The sequence below is a fragment of the Myotis myotis genome, unplaced genomic scaffold (assembly GCF_014108235.1).
Source record: "Myotis myotis isolate mMyoMyo1 unplaced genomic scaffold, mMyoMyo1.p scaffold_m19_p_3, whole genome shotgun sequence".
Lineage (NCBI taxonomy): Eukaryota > Metazoa > Chordata > Mammalia > Chiroptera > Vespertilionidae > Myotis > Myotis myotis.
In genome coordinates this window covers 165,195,700-165,219,171 of record NW_023416335.1, presented here as the reverse complement: position 1 = coordinate 165,219,171, position 23,472 = coordinate 165,195,700, and the positions used below count along the sequence as shown (strand labels likewise).

The 23,472-nt window shown below is 44.4% G+C and overlaps 2 protein-coding genes across 2 annotated transcripts; one reads left to right on the top strand and one right to left on the bottom strand.

The window, feature by feature from the left end:
* Nucleotides 1-1,093: 1,093 nt before the first annotated feature.
* Nucleotides 1,094-3,024, bottom strand: LALBA (lactalbumin alpha). Its single transcript, XM_036297750.1, has 4 exons — nucleotides 2,892-3,024; nucleotides 2,407-2,562; nucleotides 1,886-1,961; nucleotides 1,094-1,154 (listed from the first exon to the last, which is right to left on the bottom strand). The coding sequence occupies exons 1-4, from the start codon at nucleotides 3,022-3,024 to the stop codon at nucleotides 1,094-1,096; spliced, it is 426 nt and encodes a 141-aa protein (XP_036153643.1).
* Nucleotides 3,025-21,887: 18,863 nt separating this feature from the next.
* Nucleotides 21,888-22,868, top strand: LOC118650680 (olfactory receptor 11A1-like). Its single transcript, XM_036299008.1, has one exon. The coding sequence runs from the start codon at nucleotides 21,888-21,890 to the stop codon at nucleotides 22,866-22,868; it is 981 nt and encodes a 326-aa protein (XP_036154901.1).
* Nucleotides 22,869-23,472: the final 604 nt, after the last annotated feature.

Genomic DNA, 23,472 nt, shown 5'->3' with positions numbered 1-23,472 from the left:
GGCCGGCTGGTTTGCCTTGAAGGGTGTCCCGGATCAGGGTGGGGGTCCCACTTGAGTGCCTGGCCAGCCTAGGTGAGGGGTGATGGCTGTTTGCAGCTGGTCACACCCCCTTCAGGGTGGGGGTCCCCACTGGGGTGCCTGGCCAGCATGGATGAGGGACTGAGGGCTGTTTTTAGGCTTGCGGGCAACTGAAGCTTCCAGCCTCTTCTTTATTTCTTTTTTTTTTTATTCTGGGATTTATTTACCTTCTATAATTGAAACATTGCTGCCATCACTGGCGCTCCCAGCTCTAAGGCTGCGGCTGGCTGAAAGCAGGTATCTGGGATTTGTTTAGCTTCTATAATTGAAACATTGTTGCTTTCAGGCTCAGAGCCGGGCCTGGCAGGCGGGGAACCTTGGCTTCCTCCATCACTGGAGCAAGCAAGCCTCCTGCTCACTTTAGCTGCGTGGCTGCCAGCCGCCATCTTTGTTGGCAGTTAATTTGCATATCACCCTGATTAGCCAATGGGAAGCGTAGCGGAGGTACGGTTAATTACTCTCTTGTCTTTTATTAGATAGGATTCCTTGTATATTATTATTTATTAGTGTTTATTTCATCTCTCTTACTAGTTCTTTTAGCCAATTTTGGATCTCTTCCATAGTTCCTTAAATATTCTAGGTGATCCATAAAAGTTTGTTGACTGAGTTGGCACAGAAAGTAAATCCATCTAAGTTCAGCCTATTTCCTTTTCAGTAGAGATGGAAGGTAGCTATGATCTATGGCTTCAGTATCCATCCACACACCCTATTCCCTCTCCCACCAGGAAGAAAATACAACCAGCCATTCAAAATCAGATCCTTTATTTAAGACAGAGGTAGAATCCATTGTTGTAGTGAAAGTGCCACCAGGAGCATTCAGCATGGGACAGAAGTCTAGAGCACCAGTCGCATACCCCAGAGAACTGTCCTCCCATGTCCAACGGTGTGACTACAGGGCCCACATCTCAAAGACAAATTAGCTTCAAGAGAGTAGAAAGATGCAAACTGGGGTATCTTTGGGGAAGAGGAGTTCCAGGAGCAGAATAAGAACAGAAGAAGCAAGAACTGTCGGTGCTCACAACTTCTCGCAGAGCCACTGTTCCAGCTTCTCAGAGCAGAGTGGCTTATGGGGCAACCTGGTAATGGAAAGGAGACAGAGCAAGTTGGCTGACTGGATCTTAGCTTAAACTTCCATCTAGCTTTATCCTCAGGAGAGCTGAGGTGGAACAGTATGGGTGAAAAATACAGAAAGACTTTCCTAGCCAGACGAGCCACCTAGTGGAGTAGGGTCCTTTTTTAAAACTAAAATAAAATAAAAAATTGCAGGGCTAGAAAAGATATACAGAGGTACTGAGGGTTCACTTTAGGGTCTAGGACAGGGGTGGGCAAACTTTTTGACTCGAGGGCCACAATGGGTTCTTAAACTGGACCGGAGGGCCAGAACAAAAGCATGGATGGAGTGTTTGTGTGAACTAATATAAATTCAAAGTAAACATCATTACATAAAAGGGTACGGTCTTTTTTTTTTTAGTTTTATTTATTTCAAACGGGCCGGATCCGGCCCGCGGGCCATAGTTTGCCCATAGCTGGTCTAGGACTATACAAGTAGAATCAGATGTTCAAGTCTAGCTGAAAGGAGGTTGGGTCTCAGCCTTCTATGGGAAACTCCTATTAAGACAATTGCCAAACAGGAGTGGAGTGATGGAGGCTTAAAACTTGGAAACCTGAATCTGCTCGATGAGTGTTGCTTTGGAGACTATATTCTAGATTAAATGGCCAGAAGATAGAGAGGAGAGGAGTGGTGCAGGAGCTAAAGGGGTGAGAAGAAGAAAGGGAAGGGGAAGTAGAAAATAGAATAGGGACTCACCAGTAGTCAATTCCTTCACTATCCAGGATCTTCTTGGCACATATCATGTCATCAGTAAGGTCATCATCCAAGAATTCTGGAAATAGTTTGAGGGAACAAAATGAGAGAGCTGAGCATTATCCAGAAACGTAATGAGTTTTTCTCTTCCCTGGATCTAGTAGGTCTGGTCCTTCTCTGGAAGCTTATGCCTATTGCCTTTCTACATAAGAAAGCCAATACAGAAATCCAGTGCCTCCCCTAGCTGAGGAGCATGTCTGGAGGAATTATCAACCTCATCAACTGACTTACTCTGAAAATGCTGGGTATCCGATTCAAGACTCCCAGACAGCTCAGATCATCTACCTATAAACTTCAGGGGACTGTTCGGGGATTTGGTGACCATGAAAAATTCTAACAGCCTCTTACATAGCATTCTCAATTCAAGTCCCAAAGTTGATGTGGAGTCCAAGGCAGTGAATCCAGAGATCATCCAGGGCTAGGCTCCAGAAAAACAGAGAAACGGGGTAAAAGAGACTACTCACTATCACAGGAGATGTCACAGATGTTCCTTGACTGTATCTGATTGTCCCTGCACCAAAGTTTATTATTGATCTGGAAGAGTCCATATTCTGTCTTGCCATTGTTATTGACTATGGTTTGTGTGTCATAACCACTGACATGAAATATGTTACAGATCCCTGGGAAAAGAGGAGAAAGGTATCACAGAAATGTCCAGGCATAGCATAAATGAGGACCTGTATTCCTAGGGAGAAAATGGCTCTCCAGCAAGTCTTCAAATATGGCAAAGCAACAGAGTATCTTGATGAGATCAAAAGAAAAGTTCCAAAAAGATCCGATAATGGGAGAAAGAAAATATAGGAGAATAAATGTACTAAACATGTAAATAGATCAACGTAAGAGGGTTATTAGATATTTAAATGAAAGTAAGGATGAAAGGGGCGGGAAAAGAGGGTGGAGGAGAGAAGCAGATGAAGAGTGGGATGAAGCAAGGCAGCAGAAAACTCACATTCAGGTAGAGTGACGCCTCCATAGCCATCCATGTCTTTCAGCACCTGGGACAGCTCGCATTTTGTAAATTGCTTGGCCTCAAGGGCAGGGAACAGAATGCACACCAGGAGCAGAGACAAGAAGGACATCATGTTGGCTTCCCCCAAGAATCTGAAGTGGGCGCACCACTCATTCTTCACCTCCTTTTATTTGCGGAGAAAGCCCCATGAGCCCTGGCACCAGGCCCTACTTCTAGGAAAAGGATGAAGAAAAAAGAGTTGTGCCACACAGAAACACTGAGCCTGCCAACTTCCTTCCGTAATTTCACCCCACTTTTCCTTCCCCTTCCCTAATCTCTAGTCCATACCAGGTATTGTTTTTTCTCTGTCCAGAGATAGTTCCAAGCATGATCCTGTTCCGCAGTTGGCTTGATTTATAACTTTGTTTCTTGTGGGGTTGGTTCTAGGAAGGAGGATGTCCCCAGCCAACCTCAAGAACAAAGGAGACCTCAGGGGTATTATGAGTGAGGCAATCAGAGCATACAATGAAAGTCCATGGCCAATGCCCCTCTCCCCCTACAGACATACAGATTATGTATAAGGATTATATGTCATTATATGCCATGGTCCCAGGATTAGAACTAGCACTTGTCCAGTCAACCCAGGCATAGTACAAAGCCAAGGAAGAGTCCCTTGATATAGTGGTTCATGGCTGAGGGCTCAGGAACGGTTATAAAATATGGCAGCACAGATTTTCAGAATCAGATATAACTTGGATCTAGAGACTTACTACTTCAGGAAAACAGAGGACTTGAAAAGTGTGTGTGACGGTACATATTTATGCGTCCTCTGCACTATTATCAGGCTCCCATCCCCACCCCCAAACCTGATTCTGCACTGGCATTCATTAAAACATTGTGTAAACCCAAGACTAACAACTTGTAGCAGATTTGTTCATGGGTATAGAAACTTGTAGACACCCTCAGAATTGGCCTCTGTAGATTAAAAATAGCGTGACCCAACCCAATAGAAAAACGGGACTTAAATCACTTTAAGATTAGGCCAGGATATACATGGATCCTATAAAAACAGATTCTAGGTCTGAGCTCTAAGATCAGTGCCCCTGGGCAAGTGGAGGTGAGGGTACTGAGTCTGAATAATTCCTTCAACTTGTTGGCAACAAGCTTCATGTACCAATAGCTGTTAGCCTCCTTCATGCCAAGGCTCATCCTCTAAACATACTTTCTTACATTGCAGAGAGGTATCCTTCCCAACTGAACTATTTAAGACTTCCAAACGTAAGGCATTGCAAACTATTGTATTCTACAACTCTTCGGAATCAGGGAAAACTCCTCTTGGTTTTACCCCATTTCTGTACCATGGGTAACCAGTATGTGAAGCAGCATGAGTGAAATGAGTGTGGAGATCTTGGAGTGCCAAGAGAGAGGAGGAGAACGTCCTGATAGCAAAGAAATACATTTTCAGAAACAGAAAAAAAAAAGGCTGTTACTGAATTTCTCCTTCACTCCACCCTAAGGTATTGGGAGAGGTACATGAAGGACAGGAATAGGAATTCTTTACACTAAGCAAGTATGGCTGAGAATGTGACTGGGAATGAGAGGATGATCTTGAACCACGTGTGATAGGGACACATTTAAAAAGCTAGTCCTGCCCAGCTGATATGGCTCAGGTCATGGCTCGATTCCCAGACGGGGCACATACCTAGGTTGCAGGCTCAGTCCCCATTGTGGCGTGTGTAGGGGCAGCAGATCAATGATTCTCTCTCATCATTGATGTTTCTATCTCTCTCTCCCTCTCCCTTACTCTCTGAAATCAATAAAAAAATAAAAATAAAAAATATAAAAATTTTAAAAAGCTAGTTCTAAGGACTAGTCTTTCTAATAGTGGAGTCTAGTGTAAAATACCTTCTGTCCTGGGCTATGAACTAAGTGCCTGTGATAGAATAAACTAGTGGGCCAGGAATCACAGGGACTTTCTATACTTCCAGTCAAGTCAAGACTTATGGCAGTAGCCTGCTTGCCTATAATTTGACTAGAGGCCCGGTGCACGAAATTCATGCACAGGTGCAGTCCCTATGCCTGGCCGGCAATCGAAGCATGAGCATCTGGTGTGGAAGGGCAGGTCCCAGCTGACCTCTGGGCTCTGGGCAGCACCTGGGCCCCCAGGCCCCTGTGAGCCTCCATGCACCTGAGTCATGGTGCCCAAATCCCCACATGGAGATGCGGTGAACGCAACCAGACACCGCATGCTGGGGTGCAGCATGGGCCTCTGGGCCACCCAGTGGTGCCACACAGAAGCCAGGCAGGCAGTGCGCTCTCTCCCAGCCAGCCTCGAGGCCAGCTCCTGCGTGAAACCACGGGGAGTCCCACCGGCTCCTGCAGTCCCGATGGCTATGGGCCTGGCTCACCCAGAAGAGGCTGCGTGGGTGTGGGGTGTGGGCCTGGCTCACCCAGAAGAGGCATGGGTGCGAGGTGGGCTCCTCGCGGGTGCCTGGCAACTAAACGCGAGCCCTGGCGGTAGGTAGCAGGGGGAGTGAGAGCGAGTTCTGTAGGCACCCTGCATTCTCACCACGCCTCTGTCCCTGTCACGCCCACCCCCAGGTAACCAGAGAGAGGTTGCAGTGTGTCACTGACACCCACCATGTTCCGTGCTGCCTCTAATGGTCAGCGCATGTCATAGCAAGTGGTCGAACTCCCGGTCAAACGACTGCCCAAGGGGACAGTTTGCATCTTAGGCTTTTATTATATAGGATTACCTCTATCCTTCTCTATAAGCAATAAAAAGCAGTATTCAGATCAGCAATCACAGCCAAATGCAGAAAAGAAAATAAATATGCCTCAGATAAGAGGAACCATCACTTTCCTAGAAATGTTTGTAAAATAGTGTTTCTTGAGGTCATCTGAAAAAGAAGATAGATATCTAATGGGAACAGTTGCATTCAGAGAAAGATGCAGATTCTTGGAAATAGACCAAAGAAGAACAGCAAACAATGGTCACAGCACTGGAAGAGAGAGTGTGTGGCAAGATGTGCACAGGTCCTGGAGAAAAGCTCCTACTAAAGTCTCCCTCACCAGAGGCTTCGTTAGGTGGTCTGCTTGCAGGCTGAGATCTGAATCAAGGCAGTGAAGAGGCATTCACAACACACCAGATTTTTCAGAAACATACTAGGAAGCTATGTTCATTCTCTCAGGTGCTACGGTAAAAATCGGGGTTTCTCAAGCTGTCCTTTTTGGAGGACATCTAGAGATTAAGGAATCAGAAGCATGTTTCAAAGCACATTCGGCAGCCGCCATCTGAAACCGGGGTTTGTAGGTGAGCAGACAGAGCCCAGGACAACCATCTGGAAGGACACCCTAAGGGTCACAATGACATTGAACATTGTACTTCTTCTGGTTAATATCCTCACCTTGGTCTACTTCCTCCCATAATTCAAGTAAATCATCACTAGATGAATACAGCTAGATCTTCAATTTAAAACCCAAACTTTGGACAAATTCTTAAGTTAGAGAGTTACTTAAATTAAAGAGTTATTTAAAGCCAATAAAACTTGGAGAGGGGGTGCTCTCTATGGGCACTTTCTGATTTGGTTGCTTATACAAATGTCCTTGCAAAGTCACTTAGCACTATTGACTCGCATTCCTATCCACACCAAAGGTCTGCTCTCAATTTACATAGAATGACTTTAAATTGTTGTACTGCATTACTACAGCTATACCTGCTTTTTTGTTTACATGAACCATTAATTAATTTATTTTTTATTAGTGTGTGTGTGTGTGTGTGTGTGTGTGTGTGTGTGTGTGTTTTAGTCCTCACCTGGGAATATTTTTCCATTGATGTTTAGGGAGAGTGGAAGAGAGAGGGAAAGACCAAGAGAAACATGGATGTGAGAGAAACACATCAACTGGTTGTCTCCTACACGAGCCCCAACCAGGACCCGGGTCGGGGAGGAGCCCGCAACCAAAGTACGTGCCCTTGACGGGAATTGAACCTGGAACCCTTTGGTCTGCAGGCTGATGCTCTATCCACTGAGTCTCCACAGGGGGAGTGCCACTCAGCCAGAAGCAGGGCTCACGGCTGGTGAGCGCAATGGCAGTGGCAGGAGCCTCTTCCGCCTCCACTGCAGCACTAAGGATGTCCAACTGCTGGCTTAGGCCCGCTTCCCACAGGGAGCGGGCCTAAGCCATCAGTCGGACATCTCCTGAGGGCTCCTGGACTGTGAGAGGGCACAGGCCAGGCTGAGGGACCCCCTCCTGAGTGCACGAATTTTGTGTACCAGGCTTCTAGTATTATAATAAATTCATATATTCACCCACTGTCAACAATTTGCCACATTCATATTCTTTTTCCCCAACTTTATTGAGTTATAATTGACATATAACATTGTGTATGTTTAAGTTACACAATATGATGATTTGATACATGTACATATTGTAGAATAATTACCACAAGAAGGTTAGTTAACACCTCTATCCCCTCACATAATTACCATTTGCATGTGTGTATATGTGTGATGAAAACATTTAAGATCTATTCTCATAGCAGAATATAATACAGTATTGTTCATTACAGTCATATTGCTGAACATTAGATTCTGAGAACTTATTTATCTTATAACTGGAAGTCTGTACCCTTGACCAACATCTCTTCATTTTCCCCACCCCTTGCCCCTGGCAACCAGCATTCTATTCTTTGTTTCCATGAGTGGGATGTTTTCAATTTCACATGAGCGAGATCATACAGTAATTGTCTTTGTCTGACTCATTTTACTTAGCAAAATGACCTCAAGGTCCATCCATGTTATTGTAAATGACAGGGTTTCCTTCTTTTAAATAGATAGATAGATATAGATATAGATATAGATATAGATATAGATATAGATATAGATATAGATATAGATATAGATATAGATATAGATATAGATATAGATATAGATATAGATATAGATATAGATATCACATTTTCTTTATCCATTCATCCATTGATGGATACATGTTATTTCCATATCTTGGCTATTATGAATAATGCTGCAATGAACATGGAGACTCAGATTTTTCTTCAAGATTATGATTTCATTTCCTTCTCCTATATACCCAGCAGTTGGATTACTGGATCATATAGTATTTTTATTTTTAATTTTTGAGGAATCTCCATACTGTTTCCACAATGGCTGCACCAATGTACATTCTACTAATAGAGCTCAAGGGTTCCTTTTCTCCACCTCCTCGCCAACACTTGTCGTCTCGTGAGTTTTTTTCCAACAGCCGCTCTAACAGATGTGCGTGATGTCCAACTGCGGTCTGAATTTGCATCTCCCTGATGAGTCGTGGTGCTGAGCACCTTTCATGCACGTGTTCATTATCGATAGCATGCCTTCTTTGGGAACATGCCTCTTCAGGTCCTCTGTCCATTTTAGCCAGGTTATTTCATTGGGTTTGCTCTTTGGAGGATTTTGCTTTGTTTTATTATTGAGTTGTGATGAGTTCCTTTTATACCGATGAGTTCCTTATCAGTATACAACTTGCAAATATTTTCCTTCATTTTATATGTTGCCTTTCCATGTTGTTGATTGTTCCTTTTGCTGTACAGAAACTTTTTAGTTTGCTATAAATCCACTTGCTTATTTTTGCCTTTGTCATTGTTTCCAAAGCGGCCCTAATCCACCTGAAGGGCACGTGCTACAGGGACTCCTGCCCTGTTTTCAACGGGCTGAATTCTAAAGTCATTTCTTGCTGTTCATCCCTAATTCTCTTTTGGGTTTTGATCTCCGACTTCTACCCATGTATTTCTCAGCGACTGTGAGCCTTGGCACTGGCTTCCTGATGCTTGCACACACCCTGTGATTGGAATCGGCTGCTCTGGTTTCCAGACAGTTGGCTCCTTCGTGATGTCAGCGTTCACTTTGTGCCCCAGCCGCCTCCACGGGTCAGCTTCTTCTTCAGCACAGCTGGAAGGCTGGACTTCTATCTTACATTCCTCTGCGGCCGTGTTTTCGGAATGTATTGCTCAGTTCCAGGTGCTGTTCTCTACCGTTTCCATTTCCATAGTTTTTTATTTACTTCTCTGATTACCCCAGCCTGAAACTTCCAGGCTACTTCTCCCATTTGAACTCCTCCCCCTTTCCATGGGCATCAGAGTAAAGGTAGACATGGATGAGGACTTTACCTAATAGTGCTTGTTTTTTATTCTTCACAACACTGCCAGGTAAGACTGAATAGGTATTCCCAATATCCTTTTAAAGGGTTAATGTAATCAAAGGAAGGTAGAGACTTAAATTACTGATTTAAATGCTGATACTATAAGCATTTAATGCCATACATCTTCTTCTAAGTGCTGCTTTAGCTGCATCCCCAAATTTTTAATGTTATATATTTATTTAGTTCAAAATATTTCTTAATTTTCCTTAAGATAGCCTCTTTGATCAGTTGGTTATTTAAAAGTATGCTAATTTCAGAATATTTGGGGGGATTTTTCATACATCTTTCTGTTATTTTTTAAGTTTGGTCCTATTATGATATTTTAGTTCTATCTCTTGCTTACATGTAATTTTATTGTTCTATTTTGTTTCTGTTGAAATTTATAGAATATATTTTTATTTTTATTAGTCAAACTGAAAATGTTACTAATACATTTTAAATAAAGTTAATTAATATCTTAACCATTCTCCTGTAGAACGCTAGGCCGTGGAAACTTATACTCTAAATATTGCCTGGCTTACATGTTCTTATTTCCAATAATTTTAGTTTTGAATAACTAACCCCACAAACTAGGTATTGTTATTATTATTTTTTGTTACAGGCCAGATTCCCTAGGAAACAGCGTCTGAAATGGAGATTGATACGCAGGAAGTTTATTGGAGAGTGCTTTTGTGTGTGTATATGTTGGGGTGGGGCGAGATGGGAAGCTGCAGGAAGGAAGATTGGTCAGAGGGACAAGTTGAACTGTGCTGCAGTCACAAGGAAGTGCTCAGCCAAACTCATAGGCAGTTGGAGCTGAAATGGCCCTGGGTTCCTATTCTTAGAAGTGATAAGAGCTACTTTAAGAATTGCCAGGTTGGTGTGGGTCAGTGGTTGAGCGTGGACCCATATACAAAGAGGTCACCTCTGAGAACAGCACCCTAGTAAGAGATTAGTTGCAATAGCGCCCTCTTGTGGACAGTCTAAGAACAGCACCCTAGTAAGATGAATATTCTAAGAGTCTGAAAACCCAATTGACAGTCCTAGAGGCCTGTGGCCCTTGCAGGCAGGTGTTGCAATAGCGCCCTCTGGTGGGTATTCTAAGAACAGCAACGTAGTTAGGGATTAGTTGCAATAGTGCCCTCTTGTGGACATTCTGAGAATAGCACCCTAGGGGTTCAATTTTCAGTGAGGGCACATGTCCGGGTTTTGGGTTCTATCCCCAGCAAAGGGCGTACTGGAGGCAGCCAATCTATGTTGATGTCTCTCCCTCTCCCTTCTTCTCTCTAAAAGCAATAAAAACATATTTCTTAAAAGAATAAATAACAAAGGAGAAACTAAGATGGCGGCATAGGTAAACACCGGGAAATTGTCGCCTCACACAACAATTGAAAATTACCGCAAAGGACAGAGCAAACATCATCCAGAACAACAGAAAGGCTGGCTGAGTGTAAATTCTACAACTAGAAGGAAAGAAAAGCACGCTGAGAGCCAGAGGAGCTGCAGAGGTGAAGTGCAGAGGTACAAGTGCAGAGGTACGGCCGGCTGGCGCGCGCGCACGCGCGCGCGAGTAAACGGGGTGGCACCTGAGGACGCGGCTGTCTTTTTGAATCACAAGCTCCCGACTGCTCTGAACTCCAGTTCCGGGAAGTCTCTGGGGACCCAGGACTCATACGGGGAGAAGCTGGTCTGTCCGGCAGCGGGCGAACTTGAAGGCGGCTTTCCCTCAGAGGTGCTTGCAGCAATTAGCGGGTCACTGAGACCCGCGACTCCGGGCGGAGAATCAGCCATAGCTCCTTGATCCGCCCTTTGATTCCCTGAGACCCCGCCCCACCCAGGCTGCGGCAGAGGCTTTTGCATGTGAATGTACCTAACTGCAGCCGAGCCAGGCAGACCCGGAACTTCCAAGAGAAGGCCCAAGGCCCCGCAGCGGCTTGCATTGCTTCACAGCTGAGCCTCTTCATGGTTCCTGCTGTGTGGCCTCAGGCAGAGGCTGAATTAGCACCTCCTTAGATCCAGGAGCCACTGTACCCAGTGGTCAGAGGGTACCAGACTGCAACTCCTCAGATCCATAAGGGACACACTCAGGGAGCAGACTCAGTGAGCACCAAAGCCCCACTGAAGCAAGTCTTGCCCCAGAAGGGTGTCTTCAGCACAGAAGTTCTCCCACTTTAGACACAGCTGATTCTCACAGCCAATTGGCCTGGAGGTCAATTCCTCCCAGTGATTCTACAACAACCAAGGCACCAAGAGTGCACCAAGAGTGTCCACCCCAGGTAACTGGGGAGGCTGAGCTACTGGGCCCTACAGGACACGTAGCACACAAAGCCACTCTATCAACACAGGGAAGCTGCCAAAATGCGGAGACAAAGAAACAGGTCACAAATGGCAGAAATGGAGGAAAGCAAACGATTGGATATAGAGTTCAAGGCCACGTTTATAAGGTTTTTCAAGAATTTTATGGAAACCGCCGATAAATTTAATGAATCCCTCAATAAGTATAGTGAGACCATGGAGGACATGAAAAAGGACCAACTAGAAATTAAGCATACACTGACTGAAATAAAGAATAATTTACAGAGATCCAACAGCAGACAAGAGGATCCCAAGAATCAAGTCAAAGATTTGAAATACAAAGAAACAAAAAATACCCAACCAAAAAAGAAAAAAGAAAAGAGATTCCAAAAATATGAAGATAGTGTAAGGAACCTCTGGGACAACTTCAAGCATACCAACATCAGAATTATAGGGGTACCAGAAGGAGAGAGAGGGCAAGATATTGAAAACCTTTTTGAAGAAATAATGACAGAAAACTTCCCCTACCTGGTGAAAGAAATGGACTTACAAGTCCAGGAAGCGCAGAGAACCCCAAACAAAAGGAATCCAAGGAGGACCACACCAAGACACATCATAATTAAAATGCCAAGAGCAAAAGACAAAGAGAGAATCTTAAAAGCAGCAAGAGAAAGACAGTCAGTTACCTACAAGGGAGTACCCATACGACTGTCAGCTGATTTCTCAACAGAAACCATGCAGGCCAGAAGAGAGTGGCAAGAAATAGTCAAAGTGATGAATAGCAAGAACCTGCAACCAAGATTACTTTATCCAGCAAAGCTATCATTCAGAATAGAAGGTCAGAGAAAGAGCTTCACGGATAAGAAAAAGCTAAAGGAGTTCATCACCACCAAAGCAGCATTATATGAAATGCTGAAAGGTATTCTTTAAGAAGAGGAAGAAGAAAAAGGAACTCTTACCATTTGCCACAGCATGGATGGAACTGGAGAGCGGATAAATACCACATGATCTCACTCATTTGTGGAATATAATGAACAACATAAACTGATGAACAAGGACTGATCCAGAGACGGAAAGGCATTGATTGGACTGTCAGGCTTTGGAGGGAAGGTAGGGGAGGGTGGGGGTAAGGGGGAAAGATCAACCAAAGGACTTATATGCAAGCATATAGGCCTAACCAATGGACATGGACAACGGGGGGGTGAGGGCATGAGCGGGGGGGGGGGGAGTAGAGGGTAATGTGGGGACAAGGACACATATGTAATATCTTAATCAATAAAAAATATATTAAAAAAATAATAAAAAAATAAAAACCTTCAAAAAAAAAAAAAGAATAAATAACAGTGAGAGCTCTGACAGGTCAACCTTTCCTCTACCCAGGATGACCCTACCATACATTGGCAAATACTTTTTTTTTTCATATATTTTATTGATTTTTTACAGAGAGGAAGGGAGAGGGATAGAGAGCTAGAAACATCGATGAGAGAGAAACATCGATCAGCTGCCTTCTGCACACTCCCTACTGGGTATGTGCCCGCAACCAAGGTACATGCCCTTGACCGGAATCGAACCTGGGACCCTTGAGTCCGCAGGCCAATGCTCTACCCACTGAGCCAAACCGGTTAGGGCGGCAAATTCTTTTGTTGAGGGAAAATTTACATACAATTAAGTCACCTATTTTAAGTGTACAGTTTGACAAGTTTTGATAAATATATACTACACCCATGTAACACCACAATCAAAATACAAAATATTTTTCTCACTCCAAAATTCTCTCATATCCCTTAGCAGTTAGTGCCTCCTCTCCAGCACCAGGTAAACTTTGATATTATTTCTATAACTATTAGTGGACTTGCCTATTCTAGGAATTCACATTAATGGAATCATACAATATTATATTTGGTGCCTAGCTTTCTTTGTTCAGTATGTTTTATATTCATCAATGTTGCTGTGTGTAACTATAGTTCATTCCTTTTTATTACTGAGTAGTTTTCCATTTTATGAACATGGACAAATACTTATTATTCACTTGATAGTGGACATGTGAGTAATTTCCATCATAGGGCTACTATAAGCAAGCTGGTATGTACATTCAAGTGCAAGTCCCATTGTGAACAGATGCTTTCATTTCTTTTGGATAAATACCGAGGAATGAAGTTGACGTGACATTTGAAAGTGTAGGATTAATTTATTTTTAAATGTCAGACATTTTGGTCCAAAATGCTGAATCATTTTTGCATCCCATCAACCATGTATGAGAGTTGCCATTACTCCACATGCTCAGCAACACTTAGTATTACCAGCCTCTAATGTTGGCCGCTCTAGTAGGTATATAACGGTATCTCACTGCTCACGAATATCTCTATATGTAACAACGGGCCGATCCTAAATCATCTTTTGTAAAGTTCCTGTTCAAATCTTTTGTCTTTCTTTCATTATTTTGTCTATTTTTCTTCTTTTTTTTAATCCTCACCCAAAGAGTGAGAATACTTTTTCCGCTGATTTTTTTTTTTTTAGAGAGTGGACGGAAGAGGGGAGGGGGAATAAGAGGAGAGAAACATTGATGTCAGAGAGACACACTGATTAGCTGCCTCACACATATACCCCAACCAGGACCATGAATCGAACCTGCAACCCTCTGGTGCACAGGCCAGTGCGCTAACCAATGAGCAACACCCAGCCAGGGCTGTCTATTTGTCATTATGTTGTCTACTCTTTCAAAGTTAGAAGAGTTTTTTGTAGATACTAGATACAAGTTATTTTTCAGATTATTTATTATAAATATTTTTTCTCAATCTATGGCTTGCCTTTTTTATTTTTAGTAGCTTATGAATAGCTTTATTTTTTTTTTCTAAGTCAGAAATCTAGAAGCAAAGAGTGCAGATTTGGTGCTTTGAATAACAATCAAAGGCAAAATTGTGTGGAATGTCAGATTTGAATTCTGCCTCCACAATTTAATAACTGTATGACCCTGGGCAATGCATTTGCCTTCTCTGTGCTGTAGTTGCCTGATACTTATAGAAATTGTAGATCATGATATTAACTACTTCCTAGGGTTCGTGTGAGGCTTCAGTGAGATAATTTTATAAAACTCTTATCAGAGTGCATATTCAGCAAATGGTCTCTTTTGTATTGTTATTTTACTACATCCTCTTCTTTATTCCTCTCCATTCATTCTTCTTTTGGGGGGGGGGGGGTTGAAAACATTTATTGATGAACAAGGTGAAGCGGGATTCAGAGAAAATGATGTATCAGATATTAGCTGCATAAATTTGGCCCAGGTTCAAGGTCAACAAGTGGAAAGTCTAGCGTCAGCTAAGAAATGGTTCCAACCGTCTCTGGGGGGGAGGTGGGGATTCACAGGACATGTCTGGAATCAGCTGGGTGACTGTAGGACTGTAGCTGGGTCTCCGGAAACAGCCCACCAACTGTAGCTGGGTCTCTGAAAACTGCTGGTCAACAGTGGTTGGGTCTCTGGGAACTGCTGGGCAACAGTAGCTGGGTTGCTAGAAACTGTTGGACAACTGTAACTGGTTCTCTGAAAACTGCTGGACAACAGTAGCTGGTTCTCTGAAAACTGCTGGACAACTGTAGCTGGGTCTCTGGAAACTGCTGGACAACAGTAGCTGGTTCTCTGAAAACTGCTGGACAACGGTAGCTGGGTCTCTGGAAACTGCTGGACAACAGTAGCTGGGTCTCTGGAAACTGCTGGACAACAGTAGCTGGGTCTCTGGAAACTGCTGGACAACAGTAGCTGGTTCTCTGAAAACTGCTGGACAACAGTAGCTGGGTCTCTGGAAACTACTGGACAACAGTAGCTGGTTCTCTGAAAGCTGCTGGACAACTGTAGCTGGGTCTCTGGAAACAAGTGTTATATGGATGCTCCAAGGAGCTGGCGGATTGTAGGAGGGGCCACCTGGTTAATGAACCTCCTAGGTGTTGAGTAGGGGTCCCCAGACTCCAGCTCTTGCCTCCAGGAGAAATGAATAGATAACTGTCAAGAATGGGATGATTCCACAGGGAAGCCCTCCTAGTGGTCCTTCAGGTCTTTGCAAGGGTGGCTTGTGTTGGGGTGGGGGCGGCTGGGAGAGGTCAGTGGGGAGGGGGAGGAAACTTATGTAATACTTTAAACAATAAAGAATTTAAATTAAAAAAAAAAAAAAAAACAGAGTGACTTGTGTCTCTAGGCAGAGGCCAGGTGGTCAGAGTTAGAGTCTGGGAAGTCCTGCGTATGTGCTGGCATCAGCTGTGGGCTCGTGGGCTGTGGGGACACAGCCTGGGCTGCTCGGAGGGTGAGGGCCCGCTGGTCCAGCTGGCCACAGGCCACCTCCTGGGCGTCTCCTGCAGCAGGGCGTGGGCTCTGCATCTCCCTCTTTTTCTCAGGAAGTGCACAGACTGGCCCCGTCTGGTGTCAGCAGCCGGCTGAGCCTCTCCTGGGGCCTCTGCTCCTCGCCTTCGCTGTGGAGGGACTCGTGTTTTCTCTGATGCTGACGATGGACTTGTTTGCAGGCCCCCCTCCCTCCTGTGGCCCGGGCTCTTGTCGGGACTCGTGCAGAAGGCAACCAATCTGAAAGATCAGACAGAGGGCGAAAACCAGGACTACAGGCTTTACTAGAGGAGAAGGACCTGCCGGGCTGCCTCACAGGGGAGGACAGCAGCTCGCGCAGGGGTGGGCACGCCTTTTGAGGGGCGGAATGGGAAGGGGTGGGGGCTTAGTGTACTCGGCGCACACTGATTGTTGGCTTACTGCATTGTCCATATAGGACAAGGGCTTAGGGTATTTGGCAGGTGTGGATTGGTGGTCCAATGTATAGTCTATATAAGGTACCTGGTTAGTCACGCAGGTATTTCTCCGCCCACCAGTTGGGGGAAAGGAGGATCTATCACAATCAATGTGTTTCTCTCACATCCATATTTCTCTCTGTCTTCCCTCTTTCTTTCATTCTTGCCGGAAGCCGGTCCATCCTTGCTGCTTGACACAGTCGCTGCAGGAAAGAAACATCTGCACAGCATATGTTTCAAGGGACCTGGTGTATATGGCATACTGTTTGCTCCCCTTAGCGCTGTGTGTTTTAACCAAGGTCACCTCTCCGAGAAAGGTTGTTTCCCCAGGTAGGGATTTTTCCCTGAAGTCAGGGAGGGGATGAAACTCCTTAACTAATCACTTTAACTACAAACAATCATGCTTAAGCTACATAATCTTTACTCCCTGGAATGGAGATAAGAAACGCCCTAACCTTTGTAATAGAAATTGACAGGATTAAAATCAACTGGTATAAATACGGATGTAACAAAACAATAAACAGCAGAACCTCTCTGGAGATCCAGACCAGAACTTGGCTGGAGATCCTGGCTGGAGATCCTGGCTAGGCTGCTGATCAACTGAACACTGTCTCCGTGTCCTTCCTTCTTCGCCGACTCCATCTACGCCTTTGGGAACCCCTGGACCTGCTGGGGTTGGACCCCGGCACATTCTCCCTAAAAATCAATGGAAAAATATCCTCAGGTGAGGATTAACACAAGAAAAAAAAAGATTGTGCTGTCATTTCTTTTCAAGCAAGCTCTTATACAGGGTTGGGGAAGGGGGGGACCTACAGTTGGTGATTTTCCAGGTTCTGCCTTCTTTCTTTGCCCTTTTAAAGATCTCCATTCATTCTTGATGCTTATATTAGTGAGTTGGAAATGAGGATACAAGAAGTTAGTTCTATGAAGGTGAATTTTTCCCCAGTCAGGATTTTTGCATTCAGAAAAGCCAGCTCTGAATGAAGGGGGTATCTGATCATGGTGATATGGACCCTTCATTAAGATGTGGATACCTGAAAGTAGTAGATAGATAACTCTACTAACCTAATTTTGTTTTGTTCACTGCTATATACCTAGAGTCTAGACCAGTGTCTGACAGGTTATAAATCTTGATAAATATTTCTTTTTTTTTTTTAATCCTCACCTGAGGATATGTTTATTGATTTTTTTAGAGAAAGAGGAAGGGAGAGAAATGTTGATGTGAGAGAGAAACATTGATCAGTTGCTTTCTGTACATGCCCCAACCAGAAACTGAATCTACAACCTAGGTATATCAGGTATATGCCCTGACTGGGAATTGAAACTATAACATTTTTGGTGTACAGGCTGATGCTCCAACCAACTGAGCCACCTTGCCAGGGCGATAAATGTTTCTTAAATTAAAGTCATGATACATTTTTATACAAAAACTAGAGGCCCAGTGCATGAATTCATGCATGGGTGGGGTCCGGCTGGCCCATCCTAATGGAGGCCATCGGGGCCAGGCTGGCCAGGGGGAGGGGCCACAGACGGTTGGGGGGGCCAATCAGGGCCCTGATCAGACCGGTTGGCCACCACAGTGCGTGTCATTGCGACCGGTCGTTCTGGTCATTCCAGTTGTTTCGGCATTCCAGTTGCTTGGCTTTTATATATAGATATAACTTAATACCTAAAAAAAAAAAAAATAATATGTTGCTCTTTCATTTCCACTAAACTCACAGATAATACCTCAGGAAAAAATCTAAAATTTAAACAAACTTTTAAGCACAAGTTGGATATTTTTATTACTATTATCATAAACTCTAAGTCAATAAACACTAGCTTTCCTTTCTACTTAGAAAAAACTTTTATTTTTCCCTTTCTCCCCTGGTATCTCCCTCAGGCTCTTTATACAACCCAAGACCTAGGCAGCCATATTTTATCCTCAGCTACTCCCTCAAAGAAAATACACTAATTACTTCCTCGCATTTCCTCCTGCAAGTCCTTCCACTCGCTCTTTCACCTGTCGAGGTAAAACACTTGTCAGCGTCTTCCCGCAAGGGCCATCCTAGTCTGTCACTCAGGAGACCCAACACCTGCCCGACCCTGTGCTCTCTTCCTTCCGGCCTAGATCTGTTCTCAGCGTTCATGCGGGAGGACCTGAGGGCTATGCTTCTGTAGCACGCTTCCTTCTTCAGTGGTCAGTCAGCTACACTTCACTGTCTGCCCCCATTACCGTGAAGGGGCCTGACCTGGTTTTATGTTAATATGTGATGTTAAACTATTACGTAACGGAACAAATTACCTATAGAATTATACTGTAGCTTCCTCCTGCTTCCAAGAGATTAAAGCAGGTCTGAACCCATGCCAGAGTGGAAAGACTGCTAACCTAGTCCTTAGAGGTCAGACTCTAGATAACCCATTCCAGTGCTGCAAGGACAGATCATAGCATACTCACAGTCACCTTGGGGTTCATTGTGAGAATCAGCTACATATTAAATAAGCTCATGTTTGCTTATTCAAAGTATTGGATAAAGATTGGTTTTAGTTGTGGCTATTCTTATGTCTTTCCAGTCTTCCCCAACTCCATAAGAAAAAGGCCATTAAATTTGAGTGGAACACCTGAGTGTGGTCCCTGGTGGACCAGTACATCTGACGGGAGCAACTGCAGCTGCTCCATTTGGCTGCAAACTGCACCTCGTCCCCAGTGAGGCTCTTCTTCAAGCCCCACAAGGGAAGGGAGGTAGGAAAAGCAGTGGTGTCCATGGCAGCACATATAGAATAGGGATGACAGGCTTCGGTGAGCACCCCGGGGTGGGGAGAAGCCAGTACCATGGAGCCTCCACAGGGGAGAAGCAGAAAGTGCGGAGCTGGCAGCTGGCAGAAGAATCTAGTCCAGGGGCAAGACAACCAGGACCGAAGGAGTGGACTCCGAGCCCAAAGCAGGTCAGGCCTCCTCTCCACTGAATCTGAGTAGCTCGAGCTTTTCTGGGCTGACACTATTCTCTGCCTACAAAGGGGACGACCCCTGATCCAACCTAAACAAATTCAGAAAAGAGTTTGCCATATGTTTTAAATGTTTTGTTTGTTCCAGGAGGTTCCAATGAATGGGGCCCATATTTGCCAACAAACTTCTGGAGGCTCTACAAGAAGAAACTTCATTTCCCCAACTCTGATCCTGTCAAGTGAGCCTCATCTTATTTTCATACCCAAAACTCCTGCTGTAAATAATAGTTCGCCCCATAAGAGTCACCTCTATGAAATCAGCAGCAGTAGGTGGGTATGTATGGGTTTTCCACCATCACCACCCCCTTGGTCCTTGTCCTGCCTCTAAGCCTCTGTGGGCTAACCATATCCCCTCTTCTTATTTTTTTTAATATATTTTTATTGATTTCAGAGAGGAAGGGAGAGGGAGAGGGAGATAGAAAGGATAAGAGAATCACTGATTGGCTGTCTCTTGCACACCCCACACTGCATAACTCCTCTTCTTCGTAGAAATCCCTCCAATATTTGAAAACAGCTATCATATTCTTCCAGTAATTTGTCTTTTCCAGATTGAACATTCCCACATTCTTCATATGTTCCTAATACATCACAGTTCCCAATGCCTAATTCATGATAATCAACAAAATCTCAAATCATTTTTACATAAGTAACTACCAAGTCATCGTAACCTTCCTGTATTTTTTCTACTGATTGTTAAAGCCTACATTCAGATTTTATATGTGCCCTGTTAAATTCCATCTTGTGTTTAGTCTAGCATTCCAAATGACAAGATTACTTTGAATTGTAATCTATCAACTGTAATATTGGTTTCCCCTTTTTTTTCATATCATCTGAAATTTGATGAGCCATGCATATTTATATGTCTACCAAAGTCACTGCTAAAATAGGTAAAGAAGACAAGCTCTATAAAACCTTCTCCTTAAAAAAATAATAAAATAAAACCTTCTCCTTTACATAGATATCTTTCTCTGATTTTTAGAGGGTCGTTAATGAATAATTTTGGTGAACAGTAGCCAAGCTAAGGGTGTTAACTTTAAGCTCACAGTCATTATCTTTTCTATGAAGCTTTACTGAAATTAGTATGCTCTTTTTCTGTTTCTCCTAATCTACTAAATTATTAATACTATAAATAAAGGACATTACTGAGGTTTTACATTATAATTAACATCACATAGCTCCTGGCGATGCCTCCTTAAGGGACTTCCAAGTGTTCTATAGAACATCTACTTAAAAATTTTACTGGGGACCAAGGTCAGATTCACTGGTTAGCAAGAGCAACGGTAACTTGTTGATCGTAAGCACTGATTCAGGTCTGGACCTGAAAAGCTGTGGGTCATTGACTGGTTAGTTGGTCTGGTTAGTTTTATCCAGTTTCTTCCCTCGCTCCATCTCTCTGCTAAACCCAGGGTCCTATTCCCTTCTCAATTCAAGCCTCTTTCCTGGCTCTTTAAGAAGGCACTAGTGTAGAGAAGATAAAATATGTTAGATTACATCTGAAAGTATTCTATTCACTCTATGTCTGTACCTCTCATGTGACCAAATGTGTTTCTGCACAGCAGCCCAAAACCAGAGGGGAAAGATAGGACAAGGAAGGAACACAAAAACCCTGTGTTCTCACTGCCATCTGCTAATGTGAATATCATCTTTCTTACTGAAAAAAATGAGAAAACTCTATATCCTGTCGGGCTTTCTGGTTTCTTCCTAGTGGCAATATTCTTGTATTCACTCAGTTAGGGGGGAACCCAGAGATTCCTTCTCTCTTTTAGTGATCATTGAAATGCTTTTTTCTCTACCCAAGCAATAATTGTCAGATGCTGTGATTTTTCTGTGGCAATTTACTATTGGAAAATTATTGTAACTAACTCATTCATTCATTTATTCATTCATTCATTCATTCATTCATTCCACAAGTACTTATCAAGGCCTTCCTGTGTGTTTGATGTTAGGGTAATACTGTAATAACTGCAAGAAGGAATCCTGTACCAGGATAGAAATTCCCAAAGAATCCGCAGTTAGGTAAGAAAAATGGAACATTCCACCTGTATGGGGAATACAGAGTAGGAGAACCAAGAAAAAGAAAGTATGCCCTGCTTCCGACAAACTGATGAGAGATTAGGCAAAGTCTGAAAATGGTTTTACCAACAGTCAGCAGGCCACTTGGCCGAGGGAAAAGAATGGCTTCCTGGGATCTGAGTTCATGCAGATCTTTCTCTAGGGCGTCTCTCCGAGAGTGAATGGCATATTGTGCTTACTGGGATTTCCAAGTCTCACGTACTTAGAAGGGAAAATAGCCTGAGATGAGCAGCTGCTTCAGGAATGTGCACGGCCTCAGAGGAGGACCATCTCCCCAGGAGGTCACGGCCACTCCTCCCACCCTTCCAGAAGGCCCACCAGGTATGTTCTCCTGTTGATGCTCAGCCAGAGTCATCAGGTAAATAGCTCCCTGATGACTGGAAGCGCCCTATGCTGCTGCCTGACACTAACACGTCTATCACTCAGAAGGGATTTGGGAAAGCAGGACAATAGATCATGCAGGAGCTTTGGAGTCAAGCAAACCTGGGTCCAAAACAAAACTCCAGTGACCTTGATTGATTGGCTTACACTCACTGGGTCTCCATTTCTCTTCCAGAAACAAGAGACAGCATGGCCTGTCTCCAGTGCTTGCTGTGGTGAAGAAATGACTAAGCCAAGCATAGTGTGTGGTTGTCACAGGATCTAGGTGAATGTCACTTTCCTGTCTCCTCTTGGGCCCAGATCTAGATGGGGAAGCAACCCAGTAGTGCCAGCGAGAACCAGACCACCTGGCTGATCCTAGTGGGCTTCGGGGAGCTGCAACGCCTGCGCTTCCTCCCTTTCACCCTCTTTTTAGCTATTTATGTGATAACCGTGGGGGGCAACGCCCTTATCGTGCTGGCTGTGGCCTCCAGTCGGACTCTCCACACACCCATGTACTTCTTCCTCTGCCACTTCTCCCTGCTGGAGATCGGCTATACCTCCAACATCATGCCTCAGCTGCTGCGGAGCTTCCTGAAAGGGAGGGAAGCCATCTCGCTGGCCTGCTGTCTGTTTCAGTTCTACATGTTTGCCTCACTGGCTGCGGCTGAGTGCCTCCTGCTCTCGGCCATGTCCTACGACCGTTACTTGGCCATCTGCCGCCCACTGCACTACCCTGCCCTGATGAGCACCTGGTGGTGTGGCTGCCTGGCTGCTGGAGCCTGGTTCAGCGGCTTCTCCTTTTCCGCCCTCACTCTGGCCCTGGCGGCCCCTCTGCCCCTCTGCCCTGGCCGCAGGGAGGTCGACCACTACTTCTGTGACTTTGCTCCTGTTGTAGGGCTGTTCTGTGGTGATAGAGGGGTCATGTGGGGAGCTGGAGTGAGCATTTCAGGCTTCCTGACACTGGCCCCTTTCCTGTTGATTGTGACCTCCTACGCCTCCATCCTGAGGACTGTGCTGCGAATACCGTCAGGCCGTGGGAGGCACAAAGCCTTCTCCACCTGTTCCTCCCACCTCAGCGTGGTTGGGGTGTTTTATGGCACCCTCATCGTGGTCTATGTAGCACCAACAGACCACATGGCCCCCTTACTTCGAAAGGCTTTCTCTGTCCTCTACACTGTGCTCACCCCTATGGCCAACCCCATCATCTACAGCCTCAAGAACCAAGAGGTCAAAGGGGCCCTTCATAGGCTCTGGGGACAGCTCACCCGAGGACAGCTATCGACTTCTTCCTGGATTCTAGCTTAGCCGCATCCTCAAAGTCTACAGGACTAAAGATCACTGTGATGAAAATATGGAGATTGTGAGATTGAAAATAGTTGTCTAACAAAATGAGGTAACTTCATTTTTCTTCCAGTTGGGATGGAGTAGGGATCAAAAATTGTATGCCTGGTATAGGGCTTAAATACTACAGACACTCCATAAATATTAGTTGAAAAAATGGATTAAGTAAATAATACTGAAAAGAATGCAATAGAGAGCAGAGCATAGCACCAAGTGGGGAACATTTGCAGACCATTCATCTAAGGTGGCAAGGACTGGGATTGGCAGGTTGAGAAGGGAGGGCTAAGGAGATGGTAATAAGAAGCATTAAGAATTAAGGTATCTCAAGAAACCATCAACAAAACAACAAGAAAGCTCGCTGGTGGGAGAACATATTTGCCAATGATATCACCGATAAGGGTTTAATCTCCAACATGTACAGGGAACTCATACAACTTAACAAAAGGAAGATAAACAATCCAATCAAAAAATGGGCAAAGGTGCCGAAACCGGTTTGGCTCAGTGGATAAAGCATTGGCCTGCGGACTGAGGGGTCCCAGGTTCGATTCCGGTCAGGGGCATGTACCTG